The sequence below is a fragment of the Urocampus carinirostris genome, chromosome 10 (assembly GCF_059441175.1).
Source record: "Urocampus carinirostris isolate Australia breed hairy pipefish chromosome 10, RoL_Ucar_1.0, whole genome shotgun sequence".
Classification (NCBI taxonomy): domain Eukaryota; kingdom Metazoa; phylum Chordata; class Actinopteri; order Syngnathiformes; family Syngnathidae; genus Urocampus; species Urocampus carinirostris.
In genome coordinates this window covers 42,609,540-42,630,897 of record NC_142358.1, presented here as the reverse complement: position 1 = coordinate 42,630,897, position 21,358 = coordinate 42,609,540, and the positions used below count along the sequence as shown (strand labels likewise).

General features: G+C 42.6%; 1 protein-coding gene across 1 annotated transcript in view; it reads right to left on the bottom strand.

Moving 5' to 3' along the window:
• The window catches only part of robo2 (roundabout, axon guidance receptor, homolog 2 (Drosophila)), a 553,890-nt gene that overhangs the window by 29,667 nt on the left and 502,865 nt on the right, over positions 1-21,358 (bottom strand). Inside the window, exons 21-24 of the mRNA XM_088345887.1 lie at positions 17,759-17,801; positions 5,576-5,703; positions 3,391-3,663; positions 500-625 (exon numbers count right to left, since the gene is read on the bottom strand). Coding sequence (XP_088202013.1) covers positions 500-625; positions 3,391-3,663; positions 5,576-5,703; positions 17,759-17,801 — 570 coding nt within the window. The remainder of the gene's footprint in view (positions 1-499; positions 626-3,390; positions 3,664-5,575; positions 5,704-17,758; positions 17,802-21,358) is intronic.

The following is a 21,358-nucleotide window of genomic DNA, read 5'->3' as shown; positions in this document are numbered from 1 at the left end:
AAATAGAGGAACGGCGTCCAAACCTGTTTATGGGGCTGAATTTCAAGCCTATCGGTGTGTGAGTGTGTTTGTGAATGGGGAATTTACCATTCAAAAGCTGTCAACGGCACAGAAGTTTCAATGGAGTGTCAAGTCTGGGATGCGATATCGGAGGACCATATGGCAGGAACAGTCCAGTCATCATGAGAGTAATTAAGTTGGACCGGAGTCGAGAAATTTTGGCGCTAGCTGACGCTAGCGGCCGCTAATTGGGCCACTGAGTAAATTAGGGGGCGGACGGGGGTTCGCAGCCAAACAAGAGTGACATGAAAGCGTAGGCGGCGAGACGGAACACGAGCGCCAACCGTGTCAGCCATGTACATGCAAATCCCCGATCAATGAAGCAATTAGGAGAGCTGTCAATCATAAAGCGGGGTAACCCTCTAGGGGACAGGGGCGGGGCTTGGGCGCGTACCCGGAAAAAAAAAAAAAAGGAAAAAAGCCAAGCAAAGCAACCGACCTGATAGGCTGCCGCTTCGCTCGGAGCTGTTCTGCGAGCTGCCGGTGCTGAAATCTTGCGATTGGTTGTGCGGGATGCGATTAGTCGGGCCTTCGCTCAGACGGTAGTCGGGAATGAAAAGGAGGGCTACAATTTGGGGATGGGGGAGGGAATTTTGGGGTGGGGGAGGGGGGGTAAAGCATCACAATGGCGTCAGGTGAGGAGAAGCACAAGCACATGCAAGTTATGCAATAAAGCCGGGTTTTTTAGTGTGGGGGGGGGGGGGGGGGGGGGGTAAAGAGGGAGGGGGCTGCGAAATTAGGGTATCAAAGGGGGTGTCGGGTGGGACTCCATCGAATAGCACCAACATGACTATTTATCCGGAAAGAGGGAAATTATAACTTAAGGGGCTGTCGTAAAGAATGTTCCCTGTAATTTTCTTTTACGGGTCTGAGCGTTCACACAAAATCGGTGTTTTTTTTCTACTTTTTTAAAACCCTTTAAAAAAAATCTCATTGTGTTTATTTTTTCGAAGCTGTTACTTTTCTTTTTTGTTCTCTATTTACTTTTTTTTCCTACGTTTCTTTCTTTTCTTTTTTTTCCGGCTTTTTTCCTTCTTTTTTCTCTTCCTTTTGTTTCTTTTTTTTCCACAGCATTTCACTACTTTTTCATTTTAGTATTTTTTTCTTTTTTGTTCTATTCCCCCCTTCCTTTAAGTCATTGTGTGCATATTTTTACATAATATTTGGTCATATTGGGATGAAAGAAGCAAAAACAACCCGAAGAGCCGTTTAGGACCCAAAAGAGCCGGTTTCTTTTAGTGAGCCGAGCCGAAGAAGCCGGTTCTCGACAAACTCTACTAACTTTACTCAACTTTGTTCTACTTCGACTCGACTACCGCATTTAGGACACAACGTCAGGGGAACCTGTGTATTTTGACCTTCATGCACTGTAACTTTGACTTAATTTGCGTCTTAATTAGCAATTTTCAGCCCTGATTTTTGTGCGCTGGCTAGATTTTCTTGTGCGCAGAGAATGAGCGAGCAGTGCGCAGCTTAGAGGGAACACTGGTCATGAATTCATAATCCCAAAGGTGAGAACCACCAGGAAAAGTATGTGTGTGTCTGTGTGCGGAGTCAGACTTTGGAACATTTTACAAGACGAGATCGAACAATGTCCAACACCGGTTTCAAGTAGTGATAAACCTACACTGGAGATTCAAATTCGAGAAGAACTTTTAACTTACTTTAAGGACATTTTCTTGCGTCTATACCACAGGCGGCCCGCGGGCCAGATCAGGCCCGCTAAGGGATTGAATCCGGCCCGCGAGACAACACTTAGAGAAGCGCAAGAGAAAAATGAGCTGCGGGTTGAAATATGTCCTCTTGATGTTGCCATGGCCAGGTGCCTCGAACAAAGACACTGTACTTGTATTTATTTCTCTCTCTCTCACTCTCTATCTCTCTCTCTCTTTTATACCCTTTTTCTCCCACTCTCTGTTTCTTTCACTCTCTATGTCCCTCTTTTTCTCGTCCTTTGTTGCTCTTTGTCTCTTTCTCTCTATGTGTCTTTTTAACTTCTTTTGCTCTAACTTCCTTTTTGCCTTTTCTCTCTTTTCTCTTCCTACCCTTCGCACTTTCTTTTTTCTTTTTCTCTCCTTCTGTCTTTCTATTTCTCTTTGGATTTCTTTCTTCCTCTCCCTTTCTTTTTCCCCTGTCTCATGACTTCTTATTTTTTGTTTCTCACGCTTTCTCCCTCTCTCTCATTTTCTTTCTTTGTCCCGCCCTCTCTCCTTTTCCCTCCCTCTTTCTCTTATTTCTTTATCTCTCTTTTTCTCTCTCTTTAATCTACAAGTCCGGCCCCCGACAAAATGTTTGTTCTATTGTGTGGCCCCCGAGTTCAAATGAGTTTGACACCCCTGGTCTATACCATGCTACAACCACACTTTTTTCCAAAAATGTATAAGGTATTAAAAAAAAACTGTATTTTGACAAAAATGCACTGATTAAAAAAAACACTTACAGGTGCCTCCCACTAAATGGCGCTAATCTAGTTAATGGTGCTAACTTCCTTGATTATTTGTTAACTACACAGGGCAGGATATCTCTTCCTCCTTTTTTCTTTTACTCTCTATCTCTCTTTCACTCTCTCTTTTTTCTCTTTCTTTGTTCCCCCTTGTCCTTTTCTCTCTCTTTTCTCTCTTTCTCTCTCTCTTACTTTCTCCTTCTCTCTTTCTCCCCTTCTCGCTCTTTCCATTTCTCTTTGGATTTTGTTCTTTCTCTGTATTTCTTCCCCCCTATTTCACTATTTGTCTTTTTATCGATTTTGTTTCTCTCTCCCTCTCTCTCTCTCTCTCTCTCTCTCTCTCTCTCCATGTAGCCATCTACCTCTCTCTTTTTGCATTTATCTCTCTCTCTCTCTCTCGCTCGCTGTATTGTCTGTTTTGTCAAAAAAATACCAAAATAAAATAAAAATAATACAAAAATGCATATGTGTTTGTTTTGCACAAAGAAACAAAGAAAAAGTAAACATGTTTTTATACATGGACGCAATGACACATGCAATTTGATGAATTTTGGAGAACAGTTACTAGAAAATCAGCTTTTGTGTTTTTTTTTTTTTTTCATGTGAAATATACAAAATCGAGTACTTATTTTGTTGTTCATTCAAAAACATGACAGCCGAGGAAACCAAAGCAAAGAACTCTTAAGGGCAAGACAATCCTCGTAAAGTTTAAAATCATTATAATCTCTCCCCTCTGCATCCACCTGCTACCCTACTCTACCAGCTCAGGTCAAACTAAAGGTAAATCCAATTTCTATTTTCTTGTACATCCCTATTAATATGACTAATCGTACTTATGATGTATAATTTTGTTTTTAAATGGTTTAATCCGGAGTACCAAAACTCACTGTTATTCCCGGAGTTCTTGTCGGGCAGCGCGTAGCCCAAACTGGCCATTTCCTGTTTGGCCTGCAGAGAGGCTTTCCATTGGGAATCGGGCATATCCACGGCCAGCTCGTGGATGCTGCCCGAGCGTAGGATTTGCGTGGTGGCGTAGGGCGTGGCCTGCGATGCCACGCCCGGGCTGCTGTAGTTGCCCTTTGTGGTGAAGTCGATGCTGCTGTAGATGGCGCCGTCCGACAACATGGTGCCCGACTTGTCGCCCGCTTGGTTCGGAAGGTCTAAGGAAACAATTGGAACACGTTTTTTTTTAAAGTCCTTAAAGAGACAGTGTGTAATAAGTTACCACGATACTAGCTAACCATGTGCATTGGAAAAAGATACACTGTGATAGCGACAAATGTTAGCAGATGCTAATAGTGGAAAAGGTTAGCTTTAATGCGGGAACCTAGAATTTATAGCACATTTCTGGACTCGTTTCAATCAAAATAGCAAATGCTAAGAGTGATCAAATATGTTTTGTTGCTGCAGCCAAAAACCATGATTTTTTAGCAAATGGGTCAAGTTAGCAAATGCTAATAGTGGAAAAGTCAGCTATCTATCTATCTAGACATCTATCTAGCTAGACATCTATATCTATCTATCTATCTATCTATCTATCTATCTATCTATCGAGAGGGATAGATAGATAATAGATAGATAGATAATAGATAGATAGAGATAGATAGATAGATAGATAGATAGATAGATGTCTAGATAGATAGATAGATAGATGTCTAGATAGATAGATGTCTAGATAGATAGATAGATAGATGTCTAGATAGATAGATAGATAGATAGATGTCTAGATAGATAGATGTCTAGATAGATAGATAGATAGATAGATAGATAGATAGATAGATAGATAGATAGATAGATAGATAGATACAAAGGGTAACAACAAAGATAGATATAGGGAAAGAACGAGACTTTGAGTGAGAGAAAGAGAAAGCCAGAAAGAGAAAATGAGAAAGCCAGAGAGAGAGCGAGAGAGAGAAAGAAAGATAGATATAGATGTCTAGATAGATGGATGTCTAGATAGATAGATAGATAGATATAGAGGTCTGGATAGATAGATAGATAGATAGATAGATACAAAAGGTAACGACAAAGATAGATAGCCAGAGAAAGAGAAATAGAAAGTTAGAGAGAGAGAGAGAGAGAGAGAGAGAGCAAGAGAGAGAGAGAGAGAGAGAGAGAGAGAGAGAGAGAGAGAGAGAGAGAGAATAACAACTGGGACTACTAAAATACATTTCAGAACCAAGCTCTTTTTCTATGTGAGATAATAAAACTATATCTATCTGTATCAGTCGTTGTCTAGTGGTTAGGTTTTGGTGCTCTCACCGCTGAGACCCGGGTTCCATTCCTGTTGCATGCAATGTTTTGAAGATGCTATCGGTGGAAAAAGTTACCTTCAGTGAATGTGAGATATTAACACTATCTATCTATCTATCTATCTAGACATCTATCTATCTATCTAGACATCTATCTAGACATCTATCTAGACATCTACCTAGACATCTATCTAGACATCTATCTAGACATCTATCTATCTATCGAGAGAGAGGGAGAGAGAGAGAGAGAGAGAGATATATAGAGAGAGAGAGAGAGAGAGAAAAACGTTTACTGGTACTACTAAAATACATTTCAAAACTATATCTATCTATATCAGTCATTGTCTAGTGGCTAGGTTTTGGTGCTCTCAGCGCTGAGACCCGGGTTCCAATCCTGTTGCATGCAATGTTTTGTCAGTGGCCTACTTCGACCGATCAATCATAGTGCACAAAAATCGGAACAGATTATGTTCTATAATAAATGTCCTTCTGAAAAAAAAAATCCACGTTGCCATTGGTGTCTCGTCTCCATCGTATTTGTATGCGGGAGATGCGAGAACGTCTGCGGGAAGCAGCAGCCGTCTCCTGCCCAGCCAAGGGCGGATGATGTAGAGTCGAGCCGGAAGCCGCCTGTCCTTCACGTCTGGTTGCTTGCATCCTATCCCCCACGGCCCCCCACCCGGGCCCCTACCGGCCCCCCGTCCTGTTCCTCTGAGGTAGCGGGACGTGACAGCAACAGGATGAAACCTTCTCCATCCGTCACCCGAGTGACGAATGAGTGTCGACGTCTTGCGGGTAAAAAGCGGGGAAAGTATCTCACCTCCTCGCCCGAAGTTTCCCAGTTCGTTGGGGCCCCCGGAGCCCCCGTTGACAGGAAGGCTGGTGGCCGGCCAAGAGTCGGCCAACCAGGGGTAGCCGGGGTCGCTGGCGTTCAGTAAACCCGGGCGACTGCAAATAAAACACAGTATAAATACATATAAGATCATCGAGGCACTTTATGTCTCTAAGGGGCTTTTCCTGGAAATTTCAAGTACCGTATTTTCCGCACTATAAGGCGCATCTAAAAGCCTTTATTTTTTTCAAAAGCTGACCATGCGCCTTATAATACAGTGCGCCTTATATATGGATCAATATTAAGTCTTGCGACTAAGGCAAGCAGCCACCGACTAGATTTTCCCCCGAAGGCGAAGTCGTCCGCGGTGTATGCTGGGATTTATATACCGGCGTTTCATTTCCTAACCAACGTGTCAATCATCATTTGAATCAGTCACTATTGGCTACTCGGAGGTAGAGGGGGCGGATCCTTTTGATCATTTACAGGCTCGCATAGGCTAAAGGGGCGTACATTTAAATCCCCAGCTTCCGGTAACACTTCGTCTGATTGTACTCACGCTACCTGTTGCCTTCAGCTCAGTAAGCCCGTACCTCTGACTCTTTGCCTGCTCCCTGTTTTCTTCCGATTGATCTCCGTTGCCGACCCGTTTCTGTAATCTGCCCCGCCCGTCTGACTCCTGAACTCTTTTCCGAATACCACGACGCCCTTCTTCTCCAGCCCCGGCCATCAACACTACGATTACGCCTGTCCGCGACCATTCCCGCCAAACCTTCACCCGCCGGTCAAGTTCCGTCAATCCGCCTACCAACGGATCGAAGAATCCCACCTTGTCATTTCCTTCCTTTCAATAAAACCAAGAAACGAGCGCAAGTGATCTCAGTCTTCCTTTCGTCCTGTCTGACAGAATGTGAATCACACGTTGGGTTGCACTACGGCATAGAGAAAACATTTTTTAAGTCAAGTCAAGTCATTTTTATTTGTATAGCCCAAATTCAGGAAGAGTATCAAAGGGCTTCACAGATTATTACACTATATTACACAGACTATTTTTCAGAGTATTATTGTTCATTCCCCTGCTCTGGAGCCGACTAGAAGAGTAGGTTATTCGTATGCTATGGAGTAGAAGTGAGTTTTAAGCTTAGATTTAAACATTTCCAATGAGGTTGCAGACCGGATCTCAGGGGGAAGAGCATTCTGTATTTGTAAATATTTGACTCTCCTGGATTTACTACACTCATGGTTGTAGGAAGACCATGGTTATGTATCATTATTGAACGTGATGGCTGCAAGAGAACTTAGGTGAGCTATGCGGCTTTATATTTTCCCGGTGTCTTGTTTTAGAACCATCTTGATGTTTCTGTGATGAGTCTATTTTTAAACTCAATTCAATTCAAAGGGTTTATTGTCATATGCACAGTAAAGAACCCCGTTTCCCTGCACAATCAAATTCTGACTTTGCTGTCCACACAGTTGCCAGCAAAAAATAAAATGGATACTAAGAAATGATATTTGGAACGATGCATTTGAGTGATTGGTGACATGGTACAGACACTGTTTCCGTACATGTCTGAGACACGTATTTGCCTCTTTGCAAGCTTTGGGAATGTTAAGGGGGTAAGAAGTTGGACTGAACCATCTGACTCTTTTGTCCACGTTCCCATTGTAGCGCCTTATAATCCGGTGCGCCTTATGTATGGAAAATATAGGACCAAAAACTATTTTTTGGGGGTGCGCCCTATAACCCGGTGCGCCTTATAGTGCGAAAAATACGGTAGTTTCAAGTTTCAAGTAGTGATGCACCTACACTGGAGCCTTATAAAATGTTTTAATAGAGACACAACCAAATTGTCATAATACTTCTGTAAAAAACAAAACATACTTTCATAAGGAACATTAATGCTTAGAATTATACCAACTTGGAAGATCTCCAGTGCCTCACACTAATAAGAAAGTGCTAGAGGAGAAACAACCATAATGTGCTACTATTTCTGTAGATAATCCAAATATATTCTAAAAAGGAACATAAATGCCTCAAAACTAACTAACAAGTCAAGATTTCTGGTGCTTAGCGCCAATTACTAGGAACTAGAGAGGAGACACAACCCGATTGTGCTACTACTTCTGTAGAAAAACAAAATCTATTCTATTTAGGAACATAAATGCTTCAAATCTGACTCACAAGTCAAGATCTCCAGTGCCTCCCATTAATTAGAAGGTGCAAGAGAGGAGACACAACCAAATTGTGGTACTACTTCTGTAGAAAATCAAAATCTATTCTAATAAGGAACACACATGCTTCAAATCTAACAAACAAGTCAAGATCACTGGTGCCTAGCACCATTTACTATGAGCTAGAGAGGAGACACAACCAAATTGTGGTACTACTTATGTAGATAATCAAAATATATTCTAAAAAGGAACATAAATGCCTCAAAACTAACTAACAAGTCAAGATCGCTGGTGCTTAGCACCATTTACTAGGAGGTAGAGAGGAGACACAACCAGATTTTGTGACTACTTCTGTAGAAAATCAAAATATATTCTAATAAGGAACATAAATGCTTCAAATCTGACCAACAAGTCGATATCCAGTGCCTCACACAAATTAGAAGGTGCAAGAAAGGAGAAACAACCAGAATGTGCTACTATTTCTGTAGAAAATCCAAATATTTTCTCATAAATGTTTCGAATGCCACTAACACGCACATTTCTCCAGGGCTCAAACGAAATTACAGCGAGGTAGAGATGAGACACAACCAAATTGTGGTACTACTTCCGTAGATAATCAAAATATATTCCCCAAAAATAATATAAATGCATCCAATCTAACAAGTCAAGATCTCTGGTGCCTAGCACCATTGACTAGGAGCTAGAGAGGAGACACAACCAAATTGTGGTACTACTTCTGTAGAAAATCAAAATCTATTCTAAAAAGGAACTGACTCCCTATTGTTGTGTGAGTTTTGAGTGAATGGGTGAGTGTGGAGTACATTGTAAAGTGCTTTGGGGGGGGTCTTCATTGACTTAAGAAGCGTTAGAGAAATGCAGACCATTTACCATCTTGATTATCCTCAAAACGTTTGGAAGCTGACTCCCTATTGGTGTGTGAGTGTGTGTGTGTGTGAATGGGTGAGTGTGAAGCACATTGTAAAGCGCTATGGGAGGTCTTCATTGACCTGAAAAGAGCTATATCAATGCAAACCATTTACCATTTAGCATCTTGATTATCCTCAAAACGTTTGGAGGCTGACCCCCTATTGGTGTGTAAGTGTGTGTGTGAATGGGTGAGTGGGAAGTACATTGTAAAGCGCTTTGGGAGGTCTTCATTGACTTGAAAAGCGCAAGATAAATGCAGACCATTTACCATTTAGCATCTTGATTATCCTCAAAACGTTTGGAGGCTGACTCCCTATTGGTGTGTGAGTGTGTGTGTGAATGGGTGAGTGTGAAGCACATTGTAAAGCGCTTTGGGAGGTCTTCATTGACTTGAAAAGCGCTAAAGAAATGCAGACCATTTACCATTCTACCTTGGGACAAAGTACATGCATTTGCTTTTAATTGAAATATTATTTTTTTATGAATTTTCCCCATCAACCCCACGCAGCGATGTCCAGACTAAGTACATCTTTGATGGGCAATCACGCCCCGCCGTGCACCGAGACGGAAATTGGGGGAGGCGGGGCCGTCGAACAGGTGTACCGGACCTCCTGGCAGGGGGCATAAAAGTCGGCCATTAAGAATGTAACCTGTCACGGGTGATTGCAGAGGAGCCATTATAAGCTCTTAACTCCACCACAAATTGGAGGTTACCAGCCAGTCGGAAAGGAAACAAGGTTCGGTTGACTCATTCGTTAAACCCAAATGTGCCGACGATTATGACAAGGTATGATGGGAAGTAGTTCCGACTAAGTGTTAATTAGAATCTTTAATCTAAAAATGGCAACTGGGACCCCTGGGTTAGAATATCCCTACCTTAGGATGTTTTTGGGCCCCTCGTTAAGGCATTTTCTGTCAAGACCAGAACGGAGACAAAACCCACTTGTGTTACGTTTCTCTCAGTTATATTGGAAGAAAGGAAAGGGTTGCACCTAATGTTCCCTCTAAGCTGCGTGTGTGCGCAATTGCGCAATACCCAGAGCTTTTCCGCGCACAAGAAAATATAGCCAGCTCACAAAAATCAGGGCTCCAAATTGCTAATTAAGATGCGAATTAAGTTAAAGGTACAGTGCATGAAGGTAAAAATACACGAGGTCCCCTGACGTTGTTTCCTAAATGCGGTATTTTGAAGTCAAGGTCGAAGTAGAACAAAGTTGAGTAAAGTCAGTAGAGTTTTTCGAGAAGCGGCTTCTTTGGTTCGGCTCACTACAAGGAACCGGCTCTTTCGGCTCCTGAACGGCTCTTCAGGTTGTTTTTGCTTCTTTCATCAATACATGACCAAATATTATGTAAAAATTATGCACAAAATGACTTAAAGGAGGGGGGGGGGGGGGGCAACAGAACAAAAAATAAGAGTTGGGAAAAAAAAGAAACAAAAGGAGAGAAAACGAGAAAAAAAAAGAGCAGGACAAATTCTGAAAAAAAAATCAGAAAAAAAGAAAAAGAAACAAATAAAAGGAAAAAGGAAATAGAGAACAAAAAAGCAAGAAAAAAGTAACAGCTGGGAAAAAATAAACACAATAAGATTTTTTTTTTAAAGGAATTTAAAAGAATTAGAAAAAAACAGGGAAAAAGAAGAAAAAGTGTGTGTTGCATTTAAATAATTTCCAATTCTATCAAGTCAATCTTGTTGCCAAAATTGAACTTCCACTAAAAAATATAATTCAATACAGTTTTGTATCGTGCAACCGACTCAATAAGCCCCCAAAAATGTTAGTATTATGTGACAAAAGATACCAGGAAAAAAAAAATAGAAATCTTATGAAAGAATTGTTGTAAAAAAAAAAAAAAAACGTTTGTAGGCAATAGTACATGAGTCAATTCATTTAAAAGTGAAATTTTTTTTTGCATTGCCGGAAACTCAGCAAAATGTAACTTGATGTCAAGTTTTGGACATGTTTGATAATGGATTAGTTGCCACACTTGGGATTGCCGTTGCTCACTGTTGTTTCGAGCTGACTGACGCTCAGACCCGTAAGGAAAATGAAAGGGAACGTTGGTCCACATATTAATTTATTAGCCGAATCCAAGAGTTGAACACGTCTTTCTTCTTCGCCAATTTCAATCGTGCGTGTAGAAAGAGAGCGAGCGACAGGGGCTTTTCTTTTTTGTTCTATTTCCCCCCCTTCCTTTAAGTCATTTTGTGCATAACTTTTACATTATATTTTGTCATGTTGGGATTAAAGAAGCAAAACAACCCGAAGAGCCGTTTGGAACCCAAAAGAGCCGGTTATTTTTAGTGAGCCGAGCCGAAGAAGCCGGTTCTCGAAAAACTCTACTGACTTTACTCGACTTCGTTCTACTTCGACCTCGACTTCCAAATACCGCATTTAGAACACAGCGTCAGGGGAACCCTTGTATTATTACCTTTATGCACTGTAACTTTGACTTAATTTGCTTCTTACTTAGCAATTTGGAGCCCTGATTTTTGTGAGCTGGCTCGATTTTCTTGTGCGCGGAAAAGCTCTGAATAGTGCGCAGCTTAGAGGGAACATTGATGTGGACTGTACCCGGCTAATTCAACTTCGACTTCTGAATATGCTCCAACTGTAAGGAATTAGGAGTCGGGTTTCAGTTTAATAAATGTTAAAACCTTACAATCCACAGGAGTTCTGGTATTAGCTCTGCTGGGCTCTATGTAGGCCCGGGGACAGTGTTCCCTCTAAGCTGCGTGCGTGCGCAATTGCGCACTGCTCGCGCATTCTCAGCGCACGAGAAAATCTAGCCAGCGCACAAAAATCAGGCCTGAAAATTACTAATTAAGAAGCCACTTAAGTCAAAGTTACAGTGCATGAAGGTAAAAATGCACGGGTTCCCCTGAAGTTAGTAGAGTTTGTCGAGAACCGGCTTCTTCGGCTCGGCTCACTCAAAGGAACCGGCTCTTTCGGGTCCTAAACGGCTCTTCGGGTTGTTTTTGCTTCTTTCATCCCAACATGACCAAATATTATGTAAAAATATGCACAAAAAGACTTAAAGGTAGGGGGGAATAGAACAAAAAAGAAAAAAATACCAAAACGAAAAAGTAGTGAAAAGCTGAGAAAAAAAGAAACAAAAGGAAGGGAAAAAAAGAAGGAAACAAAAAGCCAGAAAAAAAAAGGAAATGTAGAAAAAAAATAAACAGAGTTTAAAAAGAAAAAAAGTAACAGCTCGGAAAAAAAATTAACACAATGAGATTTTTTTTAAAGGAATTAAAAAAAAAATTGAAAAAAAACACGGAAAAAGGAAGAAAAAGTTTGTGTTGCATTCAAATCATTTCCAATTACAGTATATCAAGTCAATCTTATTGCTAACATGAATGAAACATGAAGCCCCCCAAAATGTTAAGATTATGCAACAAAATATGTCAGGAAATAAAAAGAAATGGATATCTTGTGAAAGAATTGTAAAAACAAACAACGTTTGCAAATAGTACATGAGTCAATTCATTCAAAAGAGAAAAATCATTTTGCATTGCTGGAAACTCAGCAAAATGTAACTTGATGTCAAGTTTTGGACATGTTTGGTAATGACTCAGTTACCACACTTGGGATTGCCGTTGCTCGCTGTTGTTTCAAGCGTTGCTCACCGACTTTGGGTGAACGCTCAGACCCGTAAGGAAAATTAGAGGGAACATTGCCTGGGGATGGGGTTTTTAGCAGTCACTCAAATTGATATCACCACCTCATCTCAGCGATGGGTTGGTGCAGCCCTCCCGCACAAAAGGCCATGCTGGGGAAATGAGTCTTTCTTGTCTTCTAGCGTTTCCTAGATGTGTGTGTGGCCCCGTGGCCCCGCCTACCACCCCCCCGCCGGCCCCCCAGACAGTTTGAGAGACGAGCGCTCAACAGCCGGATGCCTTCCTCGTCCTTGTATCCGTCACGCCGCTCGGGATAATTACAATAAGACTGATTTCTTGGGGGGGTATTTGTTATACACATGGCGAGGGGGGGTCATATATCTCCCGGGGGGGTCATACATCTCCCACAAAGTTGACACCCAACTTTGAATCCCTCCCAACCGACCTGGGATGGATGGCAACCTTGGCGGATCAAATCTCATCGGTTCCCCCGCCCGGAAAAAAAATGCGAGCCGTAAAGCCGCCACGCGGACGATATTAATCGGAGCGAAAGTTCATTCGTCAAATCGTTTACGAGCTTTGCCGACAGGTCGGAGAAATCAGATTAAAAGAAGGGACGGGGGGATGGAGAGGGGACGGGGATGAAAGCGGGATGGCTACGGGGACCGGCTCGGCACTGTCGAACCTGGGGTAGGGATCGTCATTGCCGGAATATTGACGGGCGCGAGATGATCGGATAACAAAATCGATATTTAGCAGCGGCTCGGTCACATGACTTGGTTGCTAACTAGTAGCTAGCTAGCTAGTTTAAAAAGACTAAGTTTGTCTCTCCTTCTTTCTCCTTTTTTCCAGGTTTAATTTTGGGGTTTTTAGCTAGCTAGCGATTTCGAAATGGGCAGGTTAGTTCATTCTTTGTTTATTTTTCTGGTTTAATAGATGTTTTGCTTGTAAGCTAGTAACTAGTATGTCTGTCATGATTACTGATGTGACTCGGCTGTAGCCGCTCATTTGGCGTGGGTTCTGATTGGCTCCCGATCAGTATTTGAACCCAATCCTGTCTGTCCCCTTTTGTCAGTCCGTCTGCAAACCTCAGTGTATACTAGGCAAGCCTTTTTGACCCTGACTCCCACCTTTCCCAGTTTTCCTCCCGTCTGTCTCCGGCTACGACCCGTTTTGACCCTGACCACGTCGACTCCCCCGTCCCGACTTACCACCCGTTTTTGATCCCGACCACGTCCGCTCTCCCGTTCCGGCTTACGACCTGTTTCTGACGCCGACCACGTTTTTGCTCTCCTGTCCAGGCTATCGACCTGTTTTACCGTACTTGACACCGCCATCGTTCGCTTTATTTCTTTCTTTATTTCTCCATTTCTGATTTGATGTCTTTTTTTTAGCTAGCTGGTAAATAGCTCGAAAAGGCCAAGTTTGTGCTTTCCTTCCCTCCTCTTTTCTTTTTTTTCCTATCTTCTTTTTCTTTCCTTCTTTCTTTCTTTCTTTTGCTCTCTAATTCTCTATCACTCTTTTATACTATCATCTTATTTTTTTCACTCTTTTGTTATCTTGCTTTCTCTTTCACTCTTTTACCCTTCTGTTGTCTTTTTGTCATTCTTTCATTGTCTTTCTTTCGCCCTTTAATGCATTTCTTCCTCTTTCAATATCTCTTTGTCTTATTTTCTCTTCCACTCTTTCGTTGTATTGGTTTCTCTTCCACTCTTTTGTAGTATTGCTTTCTTCTTTTCTTTTGTTGTTTTTCTTTCCCTTTCATTATTTTGTTGTCTTTCTTTCTACTCCACTCTTTCATTTTCATTTGTTCTCTTCCATTCTTTTATTGTTTTTCTTTTTCTGTCATTATTTGCCGTCTTTCTTTTTACTCCACTCTTTCATTTTTATTTGTTCTCTTTCACTCTTTTGTTGTCTGTCTCTCTGTTTCGTTCTTTTGTTGTGCATCATTTCTTCTTTCCTTTCTCTGTTTTACTCGTTCTTGCTTTCTTTAAATATTGTATTCATTCTTTCGTTCTTTCTTTGGTTCATTGTTCACTTTGGTTCCTAGTTAGTAAGCTAGGTAGGTGAACAACGGCAAGTCCATGCCTATTACTTTCTCTCTCAATTTTACCTTTCTTTCTTTCTTTCATTATTGCTTTGTTTTTTATTGCTTTGTTTTTTCTTTCTTTCTTTCTTTCTTTTTTATTGCTTTGTTTTTTCTTTCTTTCTTTCTTTCATTATTGCTTTCTTTCTTTCTTTCTTTTTTTTTTCTTTTTCTTTTTTATTGCTTAGTTTTTTCTTTCTTTATTTCTTTCTTTTTTATTGCTTTGTTTTTTCTTTCTTTATTTCTTTCTTTTTTATTGCTTTGTTTTTTCTTTCTTTATTTCTTTCTTTTTTATTGCTTTGTTTTTTCTTTCTTTATTTCTTTCTTTTTATTGCTTTGTTTTTTCTTTCTTTCTTTTTATTGCTTTGTTTTTTCTTTCTTTCTTTCTTTCTTCCTTTCTTTCTTTTTTATTGCTTTGTTTTTTCTTTCTTTCTTTATTGCTTTCTTTCTTTCTTTCTTTCTTTATTGCTTTCTTTCTTTATTTCTTTTGTTCAGTCTTTCTTTCTTTCTTTCTTTCTTTCATTAATTCTTTATTTTGTTCATTCTTTCTTCCTTTCTTCCTTTCATTCTTTCTTTCTATCTTTCTTTCTTTCTTTCAAAATCGTTTCATTTTGGAGTTCCAGTTTCCAGTAGCATTCCGCGACATTTTTCATGACCATAAAAGCGTACCAATAGCATCAGCTGCTAATGAGCCCAGCGCGGCCGCGCAGCAGCAAGACGGCAAGATAGATGAAGATTTTCTATATTGGAGCTGGAGTGGGAGCCCACATCCACACCTTTCTCCCGGGTAATTATTTTTACATTATTACACATGCTCAGATCCCGGCCGCCCACGCGAGCTGACAGGCAAATTCATCACAGCGGGAGAGGCGGGGGGTCTTGGGTGAGCACGGCCCGCAGAGATAAATGACAAAATAAAAGCCCTCTCTGCTTAAATTGTTTCGCTTAATTCCAGCCGGGAGATTGATGAGTTCATCTCTCCATGCGTGAACGTTAAACGCGGCAGGAATGGAAGATTTTCGTTGTTTTTTTTTGTTTAGGGGCCCGGAGCGGGGCCGACATCTGTCGGGGGCTCGGAGGATGAGTTGCTTTAGCGTCGGGGACGAAGATGACGAATGGCGTGATAAAAAACTGAGAGTTACTGTTCATGTTTGCTAATAGCGCCGGGGAAAGCAAAATTGTGGAAGACTGGATATACCCGGAGCAGCTGAAAAAGCCAAAAGCTGGAGTTGGTCAGAGCTGGTGGAAATGGCTAGTGGGAGAAGCTATGAAAAAGCACAATAAAATACAGCAAGAGGAATCTGTATTTATATAAAGCAGCTATAAATAATGGCTAGTAACGAGGTATTGCCTGCAGCCAAGTGGCTAAAGAAGGAAACAGAGCAAAAAAACTCAAAGATGCTCGAGTATTGGAACTCTGTAATGTTCACTTGCATGAAAAGGTGTGGAAGACAAGCGATACTGAAGGATGAAGCAAGCTAATAATAAAAATAGCAGATAGCCGTGAGCCCATCCTACAGCTAAGTGACGATAAAAAGTGGCTAGATAAGAAAACAGTGGACAAAAATTAAAACATGCCAAGGTCACGGGACTTGACAAAGTTTGCTTGCATGAAAAGGTGTGGAAGACAAGCAATACTAAAAGATGAAGCAAGCTAATAATAAAAATAGCAGCTAGCCGTAAGCCCATCCTACAGCAAAGTGACTATAAAAAGTGGCTAGATAAGAAAACAGAAAAAAACAAATTAAAATATGCCCAGGTAACGGGACTTGACAAATTTGCTTGCATAAAAAGGTATGGAGGACAAGCGATACTGAAGGATGAAGCAAGCTAATAATAAAAATAGCAGATAGCCGTGAGCCCATCCTACAGCTAAGTGACGATAAAAAGTGGCTAGATAAGAAAACAGTGGACAAAAGTAAAACATGCTCAAGGCCACAGGACTTGACAATGTCTGCTTGCATGAAAAGTTGTGAAAGACAAGCGATACTGAAGGATGAAGCTAGCTAATAATAAAAATAGCAGCTAGCCGTGAGCCCATCCTACAGCTAAGTGACGATAAAAAGTGGCTAGATAAGAAAACAGTGGACAAAAATTAAAATATGCCCAGGTCACAGGACTTGACAAATTTGCTTGCATGAAAAGGTATGGAAGACAAGCGATACTGAAGGATGAAGCAAGCTAAAAATAAAAATAGCAGATAGCCATGAGCCCATCTTACAGCTAAGTGACTATAAAAAGTGGCTAGAAAAGAAAACAGTGGACAAAAAGTAAAATATGCTCAGGTCACGGGACGTGACAAAGTTTGCTTGCGTGACAAGGTGTGGAAGGCGATTGACTATAAAGGATGAAGCAGGAGCAGCTTACAATAACAATAGCAGCTAGGGATGAGCCGTAGACAGCAGTCAAGTGGCTAACATGGGTGGCTAGAAAAGGAAACTGTGGGGAACAAAGGGGAAGATGCCTGCTAAACTCTGCGATATTCGCTTGCATGACCGGCTGTAAAAGGTGAGGAAGGACAAAGCAAGAACAGTTAAGAATAGTGGTGAGCCATAACCTATAGCTAACAAGAGTGGCTAGACAACGAAACAGTGGGAAAAAAGTGGAGGAGGCCTTCAAGTCCTGCACTAAAAGGCGATTGAAGCTGAAGGACGAAGCAGGACCATAAACAAAGCGGGTAGCAGGGAGTCATAATGTGCAGCCTAGTGGCTAACATGATTGGCTAGAGAAGGAAACAGTGGGTAAAATCCTAAAGTTGTCTGTATCCTTTATTTATCTATTCTAGCTTTTAATATGAACAGCTAAAACAATGCCACCTATTAGAGTATTGGAGCACTAGTATCATGACTAGACGTGACATATTTTGAGATAATGAATAGACCCATAATCATATTTACTCTGCAATTTCTAAGGGAACATGTAAAATAGGCTTAAACGTATTTGCTCAAAAGTGTGTATTTCTAATCAGATTGTTCGGCCCTTTTTGGCTTCTCAGAGTTTTCCTGTTTCTTTGTTTTAAAGTGTTGGTACCATTCCAGGGGGGAGGGTCAGAGGGAGTTTCTTTTTCTTTTTATTTTTATTTGTCTCAGTACTATTCCAGCCGTCGTGACTTCAATAAAACACAGCGCAGTGGGGGAGGGTTTTCGGAAGGGGCGCGGCCGGGGAGACGAAAGGAACCTTCTCCAACTGCAGTTGTCTAGAAAACTTCTTTGCCTGAATTTCCTTCTACGATGAGTCAATATTTTTTAGCTCTCCCACACGTATGTGGTCGCTTTAGACTCGACAGAAAACTAGTCATAGTGAATTCCTAAGAGCGATATTTGATTAAAAAGCAAGAACTGATAGACTTGTGGAGTTTTGGTTTACTCACCTCCCGTTGCTCATCAAGCCGCCGTCGACTCTCTGGAACGTCACTGAGAGAAAAAACACAAAACAAAGGGGTTGCATATTACATTCCCATGATTGCATTTTGTCAGTGTTAAAAAAAAAAAAAGCAATAACGTCCCATTATCGCTCTGCAAATGTTGGCGACATCATTTGGTCTGATTTTGGCCGCGAGCTTATTAGCATTCGATGTATGATTACATCGCGCAAAAAAATGATTAAAAAAGCGCAGAGGCATCATTCATCAAACTGTCGGAAATAGCGGGGCCACCTAGAGGAGATAACGAGGTCACGTCGGAAAAAAAATATTTAGTGACACGTGGTCCGATTCGGTCTTTATTGTGTCAAGACGTAGTCGAAGGCGGCAGTATTAAAATGCCGTAAATGTGCAGACAAAATAAAAGAAAAGGATTATTAACAAACAAAAAAGAAGAAAAAAATGAGAGTGTCAGGATGACAGTACCACAAAACAAAGTTTGAACACGAAAAACAGTGTGAGTGTGTGTAAATAATAACCCCACCTGTCATGATTGCTGATGTGAAGCACCTGTGCCAACTGCCTCGGACTCTGATTGGCTCCCTGTCCTTATTTAAACCCACTCCTATCTGTCCCCGTTTGTCAGTCCGTCTGCAAACCTCAGTTAACACTAGGCAAGCTTTTTTTTTTGACCCTGACTCCCACCTGTTTTTGCTCCTGTCTGTTTCCCGGCTTCGATACGTTTTTTTGATCCTGACCACGTCTACTGCTCCTCTCCTGGTTTTCGACGCGTTTCCGATCCCGACCACGTTATAGCTCTCCTGTCCCGGCTTCGACACGTTTTTTGATCCTGACCACGTCTACTCTCCTGGCTTTCGACGCATTTCCAATCCCGACCACGTTTTTGCTCTCCTGTCCCGGCTTTGACACGTTTTTTGATCCTAACCACGTCTACTCTCCTGGCTTTCGACGCGTTTCCCACCTCGACAACGTTTTTGCTCTCCTGTCCCGGCTTTGACACGTTTTTTGATCCTGACCACGTCTACTCTCGAGGCTTACGACGCGTTTCCCACCTCGACAACGTTTTTGCTCTCCTGTCCCGGCTTCGACACGTTTTTTGATCCTGACCACGTCTACTCTCCTGGCTTTCGACGCGTTTCCCACCTCGACAACGTTTTTGCTCTCCTGTCCCGGCTTCGACACGTTTTTTTGATCCTGACCACGTCTACTCTCCTGGCTTTCGACGCGTTTCCGATCCGGACCACGTTTTTGCTCTCCTGTCCCGGCTTTGACACGCTTTTTGATCCTGACCACGTCTACTCTCCTGGCTTTCGACGCGTTTCCGATCCCGACCACGTTATAGCTCTCCTGTCCCGGCTTCAACACGTTTTTTGATCCTGACCACGTCTACTCTCCTGGCTTTCGACGCGTTTCCCACCTCGACAACGTTTTTGCTCTCCTGTCCCGGCTTCGACACGTTTTTTTTATCCTGACCACGTCTACTCTCCTGGCTTTCGACGCGTTTCCCACCTCGACAACGTTTTTGCTCTCCTGTCCCGGCTTTGACACGTTTTTTGATCCTGACCACGTCTACTCTCGAGGCTTACGACGCGTTTCCCACCTCGACAACGTTTTTGCTCTCCTGTCCCGGCTTCGACACGTTTTTTGATCCTGACCACGTCTACTCTCCTGGCTTTCGACGCGTTTCCCACCTCGACAACGTTTTTGCTCTCCTGTCCCGGCTTCGACACGTTTTTTTGATCCTGACCACGTCTACTCTCCTGGCTTTCGACGCGTTTCCGATCCGGACCACGTTTTTGCTCTCCTGTCCCGGCTTTGACACGCTTTTTGATCCTGACCACGTCTACTCTCCTGGCTTTCGACGCGTTTCCGATCCCGACCACGTTATAGCTCTCCTGTCCCGGCTTCAACACGTTTTTTGATCCTGACCACGTCTACTCTCCTGGCTTTCGACGCGTTTCCCACCTCGACAACGTTTTTGCTCTCCTGTCCCGGCTTCGACACGTTTTTTTGATCCTGACCACGTCTACTCTCCTGGCTTTCGACGCGTTTCCCACCTCGACAACGTTTTTGCTCTCCTGTCCCGGCTTTGACACGTTTTTTGATCCTGACCACGTCTACTCTCGAGGCTTACGACGCGTTTCCCACCTCGACAACGTTTTTGCTCTCCTGTCCCGGCTTCGACACGTTTTTTGATCCTGACCACGTCTACTCTCCTGGCTTTCGACGCGTTTCCCACCTCGACAACGTTTTTGCTCTCCTGTCCCGGCTTCGACACGTTTTTTTGATCCTGACCACGTCTACTCTCCTGGCTTTCGACGCGTTTCCGATCCGGACCACGTTTTTGCTCTCCTGTCCCGGCTTTGACACGCTTTTTGATCCTGACCACGTCTACTCTCCTGGCTTTCGACGCGTTTCCGATCCCGACCACGTTATAGCTCTCCTGTCCCGGCTTCAACACGTTTTTTGATCCTGACCACGTCTACTCTCCTGGCTTTCGACGCGTTTCCCACCTCGACAACGTTTTTGCTCTCCTGTCCCGGCTTCGACACGTTTTTCTGATCCTGACCACGTCTACTCTCCTGGCTTTCGACGCGTTTCCGATCCGGACCACGTTTTTGCTCTCCTGTCCCGGCTTCGACACGATTTTTTGATCCTGACCACGTCTACTCTCATGGCTTTCGATGCGTTTCCCACCCCGACCACGTTTTTGCTCTCCTGTCCCGGCGACTGACCCGTTGTTTCGGTTTCCGACACCGCCATCGCTCGCCACGGAAGTCCCACTTCCGCGTCCAGAGCGATCTGCTTCCCGCGTTGAGCGATCACCGGGTTCCTTTCTTCCCAATGAAACTGAGAAAAACGCAACGCAAGTGGGTCCTGTCTCCGTTCTGGTCCTGACCACGACTGACAAATCTTGAAACATACACAGTAATATATTGTCAAGCTGTTTGGATTTATTTTCGTTTTGTTTCTGTCGCCATTTATGTTAGTTTAGCCGTATGTTGCATGTTGTGCTAAAATGCTAATTTCCCTCATAGATGATAAGAACCAGAGGAGGTGCTAACCCCATGGTGTGTGTATGTTGTGTCGCTCATTGCAGGTAAATTGTTCCCGTTTTTTATACTTGTTATTGTAATTATTTCTATTTTCAGGTTACAATTCAGATTGAAAAATATCTGGAGTTGAATATATATGTGTAATATGTGTCGCCAGTGCCGAAAAGCCCCCCCGCTGCCCCATGAATGCGGATGAATGTGTTTTAATCAGCACTAAAGGCGGGCGGGCAGGACATGATGGGCATATAAAAAAAACCCCATCAAATCTCCCGGCCGGCTGATTTACTTTGCGGGCGGCTGACAGCTTTAAGAGGCGGAGACGACGGAGACGGAAGAGAGATCGGCCTCGACGCTCGCCGCGCGTCACCTCGCCGTCAACGCCGAGCGCCCTAATGTCGTAAAAATCAGCTCGCTAATCCCTTCCTCCGCTTCTGACCTTGTTTTTAACGTCTGCTTCGGACTTTAATACGTTTTGGAAGCGTCTATAAACACAGGGAACCTTTTGCATGAATGGCTAAACGTAAGAAATTAT